At 39.0% G+C, this 11,666-nt stretch overlaps 1 protein-coding gene across 1 annotated transcript; it reads right to left on the minus strand.

Annotated features, from left to right (window-relative positions):
- Positions 1 to 7,927: 7,927 nt before the first annotated feature.
- b3gnt7 (UDP-GlcNAc:betaGal beta-1,3-N-acetylglucosaminyltransferase 7) lies at positions 7,928 to 11,346 on the minus strand. Its single transcript, XM_004067954.5, has 2 exons — positions 11,172 to 11,346; positions 7,928 to 10,400 (listed from the first exon to the last, which is right to left on the minus strand). The coding sequence occupies exon 2, from the start codon at positions 10,397 to 10,399 to the stop codon at positions 9,140 to 9,142; it is 1,260 nt and encodes a 419-aa protein (XP_004068002.1). The 5' UTR covers position 10,400; positions 11,172 to 11,346; the 3' UTR covers positions 7,928 to 9,139.
- Between the last annotated feature and the right edge of the window lie 320 nt (positions 11,347 to 11,666).

Here is an 11,666-nt window from a genome sequence, read left to right on the forward strand (position 1 = left end):
TGAGCACGGGGTTACTGTCACGTCCAGAATGTCCAGCAGTTTGCCCTATATCATGTCCTTTCTGCCATAGTCAACAGAGAGTCCAGTTTCATGCTAACACCAGACCCAGCCTTCCTGACTGATTAACTTGTCCAACCTAGATGTGTCATTGAATGTGCAGGCGCCTCAGCACAACAAAGAGAACATTACAGAATGGTCAAACATCCTCAGCAGTTTGCTACAAATGTTAAATACTGCAGTCTTCACAGGAAGTACATCCTGCTCTGTGTCTTCCTGTACAGCTGGTTGGTGTTAAATATTCAGTCCAGTTTGTTATCCAGCTGAGGTATTTGTACTTTTCAGCAGCCTTCATCTCAGCTCTCTCTAGCAGGAGCGCACAAGGTCTTGGTCTAGATCTCCCAAAATCAATGACCATCTCTTTTATCTTGGAAGAGTTAAAATCTAGGTGGTTGGTGTTGTAACAAGCAGCAAAGTCTTCTACTCCTCTCTGTCACCCTTACTGTCACCCTTAATGCACCCAACAATTGTTGTGTTGACAGTATACAGTTCTGAGCTGTAGAAGTTAACGATGTACGGGGTGAAAAGAGCAGTAACCCTGAACCCCGTGGGGTTCCAGTGCTGCATACCAGTGTCCTTCCCTCTGATGCACTGTGGCCTGTCAGTGAGGCACCCAGTCCTCCTAGCAGGGGTCTGGAATGGTTCAGAAAGAGGATTTTCACTGTTCTAGGCCTCTCAGCCAGATGGGAGTGGACTCTGTGTATCTGGTAGAGAGTTGCATCCTCCACACATACGCACCTGGTTTGCAAACTGCAGGGGGTCATGGACATATTGCACCTGGAGGCAACCCAACTGCTTTTGGGCAGAAGGCGGGGGGTGGGAAGGGGTGGGGGCACACTCTTCATCACACTGCACCTTCTGTGACTGTGGTAGATCTCTGATTGTAATATCACTGGTTTAGTTCCTCCCATGCCCGACCATGTGTCGTAGTGTTTTTTTGGCAAGAAACTGAAACCCACATTGCTCCTGGTGGTGCCAGTGTTTGGGAGCGGAGCTGCCATCAGATTGTGAATGGGTGTCTGCATGGGTAAACAGGGCTGGGACTATAAAGCACTTTGGGCCTTCAAGGAAGGTAGTAACGTGCTATTTTGTTTACGTCATTTACCTTTTACCCTGAAGAGGTCGCCAGTCCGTTGCAGAGCCATAGGACCACAAACACACACTGACATGCACACCTAGGGGCAATTATAGAGTCATTAATTAACTATGAAACATGTTTTTAGACTTTGGGAGAAAGCTGGAGTGCCTGGAGAAAAACCCTAAAATGCTTATTTACAAAGTAAGGTCCCAGCTATGACAAAAACATCCATACTTAAAATGCTAAGTTTATTCAGTTTAACTGACATTAGCTGGTGACTGGGTTTCATCTGCTCAACAATGACCCTGAGCTTTGGCAGCTTTTTCATGTCAGTGACACCCCCACATGAGGGACAGTGGTAGGCTGTCATCCAGCACCAGCTTCTGAACAAAATCTTTGTTGCTGAAGGTGGCTGGGAGGAGGCTGTGATGATGGAACCACTGAATAACTCCATTTAGTTGTTTGCTAACTCAATGCTTGAACACTGTCAGACTTCCGGCTACATTTTCTGTGTGGCGTCTGCCGTCTAGGATGACCTGAGTGCTCTATGAAGCTCTGTCAAAATTGTCACTGTTTTGTTTATACGAGCATGTAGGTTTTCGTGAGTTATTTAGTCAAGCAAAACATTGATAAAAATGCAAACAGCCCTACTTAATATTTCTGCCAAGATATACTGTAGACTAATTAAAATTCACTTTTTTTTAACTTCTGCTAAGAAGTGCGGTTTAATTCAATGTTCAGAAACATGCAAGTGAATCTTTAATTCTCAAGGGAAAATTGCTCTAGGCAAATTAACTTGGATTGACATGTACTTATCAGATTAACGCAGTGACCTGTTAAAACATTTATTTTTGTGATATCCTTGTTTGTTTTTCCAACACTTGACACACTTCACAGTTGGTTAACTGGCATGCAACCTCACCCAACCTGCTCTACCAAAAGAATGATTTATTTAGTCGTGTAAAATTTATAACTAGGTGACTGACATGATTCATTTGCATTTTTTTTTATGATTCTGCTTCGAATTTCAGTAAAACTATTGTCACATGTGCCAAAATGCCACAGTGTGGTGGCATTTGTTATCGGGAGGCGGCAATTAAATTTTTACACGCTGCCCAGCGGCCGACGAGGTCTTAAGACCTGGCAGGCGGGTGGCAGGAAGGCAGCAGCGGGATAATTGACTAATAGGAGGGTCTCCAAGATCCCTAAAATCGTCTGATGATTGGCCGATTTCAGACTGCCACCATGCAGCCACCCCCTGCCCCCGTGCTGTCGCCTCACTGCCACTGTCCAATCGTCAGAAATCGTATGGTAGGAGTACGGGCAGTCAACAATGGCTGGGGTTCAAATAGTAAGACAGCATTGATGCTGCACAAAACTCATCATGACGTTGATAGCACCACAGTGACTCAGAGGTCTGCGTCTTGACGAATTGCGTTTGATTCTGAGAAGAACACGAAGAAGACAGAACATTGTGCTTTCTTGGGAGGCATGTTATCTAAGAATGTGTAAATTGACAAGATTATAATGCGCGCTCAAAATCTGAGTTGCAAAAGATCAGTGGTGCTATTCGGCACCACTGACCACCTCTGTTGGTTGGCTGTTGGCCGGTGCCACTTGATATGGACGGCCGCTGTCCAGAGACATCTAAACATCGTCCAGTCAGAGCTGCTGCCGGTCGGGGTCTGGCTGCCACCACCCTGTGGTTGGTTTCATATTGACGTCATCCTGACTGACTGCCGCCATCTTCATTCAACATAAGATTACCATTGATTACTGGTAATCTTTGATTAGATGAACGTTGCAATGGTAATCTAATGTTGGGTGTATTAGGTCAGAGAACTTGCCTCAGTTTCTCTGAATCTTTGGATGCTGTTATGCATTACAGTGTTTCAGTAGCCTCTGCCCATTTAGACTTCTGAGAGCCATCTATGACATGTTAGCCATGACATAATCTGTCATGGATAATTGTAATGCACACTTAAAATAAGTTGCAAAATGTTCTCTTTTTTTGTTACTTTTCAGTAATTTGTTGCACTTGTCCTAATTATCTTAAGACAAGTTTTGTGCTTCAAATTTAAATTGCAACACTGAGCATTTGAAACCAGCTGTGTGCTGATGTAATACATGTACTGCATTTCTGTTTAAGGTCATGAAGGTGGTGATGCTCTTGCAGGCCTTTGAAGAAAGTTGAGTCCTTCTGTTAAAGTCTACATCTCAGTCTAGTTCACTGATCATTAAAAACTTTCTCCAATTAGTGTCAGTAAATATGAAGATCCTGGTAGCGTATAGTGGAGAACGATGGCTGTGTTCTTCTTCAAAGCTGACAATCATCACCACAGTGACAAATGTTCTCGGGAAACTAACCAAAAAAAAATCAAAGATATTTGGCCGCAAAACATTTTCATCCTGTTTTTATACTCTGTAATGCAGCATGTTAATATTTTATTAATGGGATTCATTTCCTTTTTTATTTGCAGACTTCCAGAAGGACTGGTTCAGCTGAATCTGGATGGACATAAATAAAGACAAGGCAGTGTGGTATAGCATAAACAAATAATCCTTTTTAAAGAATCTGTCGTGTTTGTAAATGTTCCTCTTACTTGTTGGGTTTAAACCAAATATTTATTTGCTTTTCTGCACAGATTTCCAACTTCTTGTGAAATATAATAAAATTAAATGAAATTCCTAAGTTGCTAATTGTGCATTTTTAAATTATCAAAATGTGTTGAATCCTTTTAAGATAAATTTGCATGATCACTTCTCTGTGACTGAGATATTTGTTTCTTCATACTTCGTAAAAGCTGCCATACCTGCTTAATTCTCTTTATGAAATTTTTCCAGCTTAAACCACTCATTACTCACTGACAGGTGACTTCTGAATTGCCAGGGAATGAGGATATACATCTATGTAGAAACCTGTCTTCAATCAAGGAAGAAAAAGAAAAATTCTGTGTCTTGTGAAACTCCCTGAACTCTTGTGACTTCATTCAGCCTTCAACTGGGCACAGTTTTCCATCAATCCTGGTTTGTTATTGGACTTTGTTAAACAGCAATACCGACATTACTCTGAATAAATAAACAACAAATCAAAGATAAAGTCTTCTTAGGATGAACTTGATGACCCACACTGATGAATGACTCGGCCACACAACCTTGAACGTCATTTCACTCTGAGGTTTGACATCAGATTGTTTCACCATTGTTCAGAACAAAGGCAGAATTGAAATAGAAAAACCTAAAACCGTGCTTGTTTTTTTTTCCAACACTATTCTCATGAAAGCTAATATGAGGAGGTCAAGTTTTTCTTTGTTTCTTCTCCTTTTCTCTGTCTGATTGTAAAAAAGAAATGTACTTCTAACCCACTTTTTTAAGGAGGTCAACTTATGCTGCATATCATGTTTACATACTAGCAGTATCCACCTTTGCAGTTTTACTGTAAACGATGAAATGATCCAATTACTTGGTGGATAAAACTTAAACAGTATAAAATGTCACACCAAGTCAAAAATAAATGAACAGACACAAAGAAAGTAATGTTTAGTTTAAAAACCATCAGTAATGTATTCAGAAAAAATCAGATAATCTAGTCTTTACTGCCACACCCAGGATGTATAAAAAATATACTTTAATCTCTGTGTTTCTGGTATATCAAGCTTCCTTCCAAGAAGCAAATTCAACAGTTGGGAACTAAGTGGTTGAAATTCTTCCTTGCAGTCACATGACTGAAACACCTTGCAGTCATTGAATTGACAATGAACTCTTGTTAAAACCAGATATTGTTGAGGGAAATGTGAGGCCATATTAACCCTTGTGCTATCCTAGGCACTTTAACATTGGGAGTTGGGTCATCTAGACCCACTAGACAGTGCGATGAACCTTTTTTCTTCAATAGTTTGTGATCTTAACTGGTGTCCATGGATTACATGAAATCTTTCCACCTTTATCCACCTTTGTCATGGTAGGAAGAACACGTCAATGTAAGGGTGGGGTTTTACATGGCTTCTTTTCAAAACAAAAGACTCTGTATGACTTGTGCTGCACTTAAAATACTTGGATTTTGTTCAATAATTGACAGTTTAATTTATAACCCAGTGCGCTGTAACCCTTGTGCTATCCTAGGCACGTTAACATTGGGAGTTGGGTCATCTAGACCCAGTAGACCAGTGGTCACCAACCCTTTCGAGACTGAGGGCTATTTCATAGGCACTAAGTGGTATGAAGGGCGCCACAGGACCTGTTTACTTTACCCCCCCCCCCCTCGCACACACAAACACAATTTGAAGACGTCCTTTTGTGTGCCCTATTTTTATTTGCTCATTTTACACACAAAAACATGCATGAATTTTCTAGGCTCGTATTACATGGGGGTGAACTCAGTTGCAGAAGGGGGGGTCTAAATCCAAAACACACTTTAGGTTGCGGGCCGAATAAGATAAACATTTATTGAACACACTAAAGCTTAACTTTTAAAACTTTAACTTAACTTTAACTTTTTAAACATAAATGTGAAAATCATGTTTAGGTCTCATAAAACATCAAAAACTAAATTACAGAACTCATCACTGGGATTACGCCAAAATTATTTGGCATTTTCCTAATTTTGTGCAATACCAACGGTAAAAATTCTCCAAAATCCTCAAAATCACAAACAAATTGTCTATTGTTTATTCATGGTCTGAAAAAGTGCAGCTGTTTTCCAGCCTGCATTACCTGCTGTCTTTATTTATACGTTACTATCACCAAGTAAAAAAACGTAAAAATAAATGTATATGGAAAAAATACAGACAAGTATTAAAAATGTCCGCAATATTTACAAGTATGAATAAAATTCTTTGAAATTACAATCAGTGCATTAATCAGAAAGTCCAGATTTTTGTCAATTAATTGTTATCGAATTTTAATTGTATTCCAATTTAAAGGGTTAATGTTGATATTTTTCGATTTGAGCCAATTATGTAAAGAAGACCAAAACTCTTTTACATGAAAACATTCAAAGAAAAGATGTTCTACAGTTTCTACATCATTTCCACAAAAGATAAAAAGATCACTATCCCAGTTAAAGCGAGAATGTAAAAAATGATTGGAAGGGTAAATATCATTTAACGGGAATGCTCAATCTTCACTAATTCTTAAAGGTGAAACCTCAGATTAATGGATTACTCAACCGTCTCAACCTATTCTCTAAATCTTTACATCACATGAATCATAAGAATTTCCAGACATTGTGTAATTTATTTGATCTATTTAAACTTTTGTTATAGACCCTTATTTTTATTGATTATTTTTTTAGGTCATATTAATAATAATAATCCATTTTATTAAAAGCGCCTTTCAAGAAACCCAAGGACACTTTACAAAACAAAGGTTAAGGTTATATTTTTTTTCGTATTTGTTTTTTTGTCTACCTTTATCTCAGAGATATTGTTGTCATTGACAGACATGCCATGATTGATTGTTGAATATTTGCTTCAATTAAAAAAAATAAAAAAATTAAAATTGGCGCATTCCCTGCGGGCGCCACAAGGGATGTTCGGGGGCGCGTGTGCGCCCGCGGGCACAGGGTTGGTGACCCCTGCACTAGACAGTGCGCTGAACCTTGATGATTTGTGATCTTCACTGGTGTCCATGGATTACATGAAATCTTTCCACCTTTATCCACCTTTGTCATGGTAGGGAGAACACGTCAATGCAAGGGTGGGGTCATCTCAGATAGCACAAGGGTTAAGTACAAATTTTGGCTGTGCTTACTGACCTCAAACGGATTTTTGTGCTACACAGTGTTTAAAGGTCTGTCTAAACGTTTGACTTTGGTAAACTATGAAGCCGCACTGCTTGTTGGATAGTTGGAGCATTACCTGGCAGAGTGATCCAAACTGTGCATCAGCTTTTTTGGGAATGAATTGAGTAAAATTTGACTTGTTGGACTGTTTAGTCTTGCTATTTAGTCAGAAAAATACATAACTTTTTCAAATTAAAAACGTTTTATTTTTCTTTAACTAGAGAGCCACATGTGGCTCTGGAGCCATAGGTTGCAGACCCCTGACCTAGGTCATAATGTAAAGATACTAAGTCAAACATGTGTCTCAAAATCTCAGTATCTCAGAAATGTGACTAAGTCAAGTAGGTGAACTAAGCTAAACAAACAGGCAAAGTTCTAAATCAGAATTTCAAAAAAATGTCTGCATTTTCGAGTCATTTGAAAATCATGCAGGAAGCCAGTTGCTGGGTGACTTGGTTGATGGTGAGTCACTCAGACAGTAATATTGGAGCTAAAGGGGACAGGTAGATGACATTTGAGGATTCCAGCACATGCTCATATTGTCTGTTTTAATATACAAAGGCATGGCAATAAATATTTACAAAACAGAAGAGTATTAAAAGAATTTAAAATGTTTTTCTGTTGAAATGACCATGTGTAACTTGAAGGTTTATTGTGTTCTAAACACCCACACAAACAGAGATATTAAACAAAGCTGTATTGTACAATTTAGTTTGAACTTTTCTTAAATGAAATATATGAATGTCAATAATTTACTCTTTCAATTATTTTATATTTTAAGAAACTTTTACTTGGAAACGCTAGTTGTGTATAAAATACCTTAGATGACATTTCTCAGCTGTGCTTTTGATAGGTAGCGTATTTATTTATTCTATTTTATTTTGTTATATTTTTTTTTATTACCTTAACCAAATCTAGTTAGTTGCATGATAAAACTCTGGAAATATTTGGGTCATGGTGTTTTACAGAGATGTGGGATTCTGATAGGCTCCATATCAATAAAAGAAAACTATTTTGAACATTTTTATTCACAAATTACATCCTATGCAATTTTTACACACATTCACATAATTTAGACATCATCACATACTTCAATAAAGGTATAGATTATCATGTAGAACTTCAAAAACCTTTGTGTTCTTGTTGCATTAAATTAAATGTAAGAACCACGTGCATCCCTTTCAACTGGGGAAGCAATTTAAATGATAAAATAAGCTCGTACCAGCAAACATTTACTTCACAGTGTCTTGTATGCTTTGTGGCAAATTCATATCAAATACAGCACATTCAAATCCACAGACAGCTGGGTTGAAACATGATAAATATTCTGGTTATAGTTTGCAGTAGTTTCAAAGCAGGAGACACTCACATCCAATTGCCCCTTTTCCATACCGGGAGTACAAACGTATCTGAAATTCCAAAGGGGAATTCAACCATACGATACCACTGAGAGAAGCCAATGATAAGGGTATGTTTTAGTTAGACTTAAGTGAGGTAGAGAGTTGTGCCTTCATCTAAAGTGAAATCATTGTCACATACCTTATAGCTAAAGAGTACAGCACCTAGAGAAAAGAAAGTAGATTATTGATTTTAACCCCTGTTTTAGCCTTCAAGTTAACCTTACCTGATTCCTTCTTTGTGATATTTTTGCATGCATATAATAAAACAACTAAACATATAGTTATTTAACATGTTTCCTCCTAAAACAAAATTTAGTGTTGTTCCAGTAATGGGCTCAGTTTCAGAGTGACAGGTGACCATGATGCTAGTGTCAAATTCAACAAATCCCCTCAATATAAAAAACAAAAAACTCTTCTCACCACAAAGTATGGAACAAGGATGAAACAGAAGTATTTCATTTGTAATAAATGGAGGGGCCTTGCTGAATATTTTAACATCATAAGTTAAAGACATAAAAAAAAAAAAAAACAATGTCCTCTTTGGTTTGTCCAGTAGTCCCATTTGCTGTATCTGCATTTTAAAGCTGATCGTATGAGTTCTTCCAAATTAGAAAACAAAAACAAGAAAGTCCCAATTTACTCAAGGTTTGAGTAAATTCCTCCAGGACTGGCGTTGGTGTGCAGAATCAGCAAATTCCAAGATTCCCCTGGTCTCTCTCCACATAAAAGAGAGGGATTTGGGAAGTTTGCCACACCTGTACTGAAATTTTATTCACTTTTTTTGCATTCACTAAAGTGAATCTCAGTTTTCTTTTCTATCGGCTATAGAAGTTCAACTTTCTGTGAGCAGACCAGGTCACTGTTGACCAGATGCCACATGTGCATAAGCTCTGGTGGAAGCAGTTTGTGCACCACAATCATGTTTTTAAAGAAACAAGGCTCTCTGTTCAGCCTGCTCTTTCTATTCTTCACTAAGCCAAACGTCTTAAAGGCATTGTGTTTCGTCGGGGTCACGTGGAGCACCTCCAGACACATGCCCAGGAAGACATCATCAATTGGAAAAAGCTCCAGTGTATTTGCAGCCCTATCAAGTCTCCTGGCCAGAGGCCCATCCATGAGGAAACCCCCTCCGCCTGCATACGGAGGGTAGTAAGTTTCATTGTACAAAGCCTCTGGGATGTAATATTTGTTTTCCTTTTTGCGAATGGGCTTAGCTTTTACAAGAACGTCCCCTACGAACATGTTCTTTTCGTTTTTGATGCTTTCCAGATACTCAAAAATGTTCTCCACACTGACGAAGACGTCATCATCTCCCTTGAAGACATAACGCACGTTGGGGCAGTAGGTGTGGAACCACTTGAGAAAGTGAGTCTCTTTAAGTGTCAGATTGAAGAAACTATCTAAGAAGTCCCACTGGAGAATGTCCCCATAGATTTTGTCTTCATATTCCACTAGTTTCTGATGGTTTTCTCTTTCTGCTTCGTTGGAAGGTTTGCCAAGGAGGAAGAGAGTCTTTACCCTCTTACCATCTAACACTTGTTCTTTGCCCCAGGTTTTTCGAATGACCTCTCGACGGTCGTGCTGCGTTGCCACGGATTTTATGACAATGAGCAAAAATATCTCCCCTGAACACTTCTCTGGGTGGTTAAAGACCATGGGAAATAAGCGACAGTGGCGATAAAGCAGGAACTGCTGGAAGTTGCTCCCCAAGTCTCGGAACCACGACTGTTGTGAGAGGTTGAGGTTGGGACTACAGTTCAAGGTGGTCACGTCCCAAGAGGTAGGGCTGAGGCCCTCAGTGGCAGGAAGCTTTTCAGAGGGAGCTGTAACTATCAGCTCTGGCTGCTGCTTCTGCTCTGCGACGTCCCAGAAATCTTTTACACGGACCGAAAAGATATGTTCCTCTTTTAGGGCCGCATTTGGCTCCACTCCATCAGAAGCATGCATGCGAACCTGCCTCTCCAGCTCGAAGCGAGACTTCATATCGATGCTCCCTCTATGGACGACAGTCAGAGCCACAGCAGCCAAGAAGAACATGACAGTTGCTCTCTTGCAAAATCTCCAGCGTTCACGATTATTCATTCTAGGAAAAAAAAACAGAAGGAAACAGGATCAGACACATTTTCCTGGAGTTTATATTTAAATTAGCGTTTCAAAATACAGTTTTTGTTTTACATTCCCTTTTCAGAATTATTAGCTGGGTAAAAAATGCCTGTGGCTTTTAGGTAATAATCATATAAACACATTTTCATTACAAATATGTGTAAAAATGTTATGTCACAAAAGCAAACAAAAGGCAAATCAATGTTTACAACCTCAATTTGATTACAGAAAAGGTCTATTTAAAATCAGTATGACCAAATATCATGCTAAAGAATGCCTGAAATCTAACAGACGTTCTCACATTTTCATCATGGCAGGCTGGCCCCTATCACTCACAGAGACATTCCTGTGTACCCCCAACCCCCCCATCCACAACTGTGGCTAGTTCAGGGAAGAAGTTGGGAGAATATTTAAATAAAAAAAGGATGTAGAGTCCATCCAGCCAGCTTTACATTACCATGGAAAAAGGAAGACAAACTTATTTGCATGCAACATACAAAATGTAAATAAAATAAATAGGGGAAAAATCTTAAAACAAACCATGAACAAGTTCTAAATGTGGTTTTATGTCTCATTTTGAAGAAAAAAATACAGTAAAAAAAACGAAATCACTGCATCTTTATAGTTTAATAGTTTCAAACTGTCATCTATCAAGATGAATGAAGAGACTATCCTTCCTTATGAGTGTTGAACAAACTTGCTGGTACAGATAATAATAGGGAAAAAAAAGGAGGAAAGAAAGGAAACTTACTTTCTCCGTAATGCTTCACAAATACGAGAAACGGAACCAAAACGGTTTACTTTTCTTCGGTTGGTAAATAAAATATAAGATTTATCCTTTAATGAAGCAAGTGCTGCTGTCCTCTTGCTCCTGGAGGGAGGATGATCGCTCGGAATCTGCACCGGCGTGGTGCACGAGCTCCGCAGCTTTTAAAGGCTCCACACTACGCGTGCGCGTAACCTGCGTACCAGGATGTGGAGGAGAGATGGACGCAAGACTGCAAAATCCCTTTAAGACAAAGCAAACAGACGGTTTCTTTGGTTAATATCTTTAAAGGCTGAGCAAACGACATGTTCTTTCCATCCTCGTCTAAGATTATTTGAAGTTTATTTTTTCTCATGGTAACTTTAGTCCATCCAGTCTAAAGTTAGTAAAACCCTGAATAGGAAACACGTTCTTTTAAAGGCGGAAATCTTACATAAAACAGAAAATATCACTTAAGAAATAAGCCCTTTGAGGTCAGAA

The sequence above is a fragment of the Oryzias latipes genome, chromosome 4 (assembly GCF_053564925.1).
Source record: "Oryzias latipes strain Hd-rR chromosome 4, Olatipes_Hd-rR_3.1".
NCBI lineage: Eukaryota > Metazoa > Chordata > Actinopteri > Beloniformes > Adrianichthyidae > Oryzias > Oryzias latipes.

Coding starts and splice junctions, on each gene's coding strand:
- b3gnt7 (XM_004067954.5), bottom strand. CDS start 10,399: ATGAATAATCGTGAACGCTGGAGATTTTGCAAGAGAGCAACTGTCATG.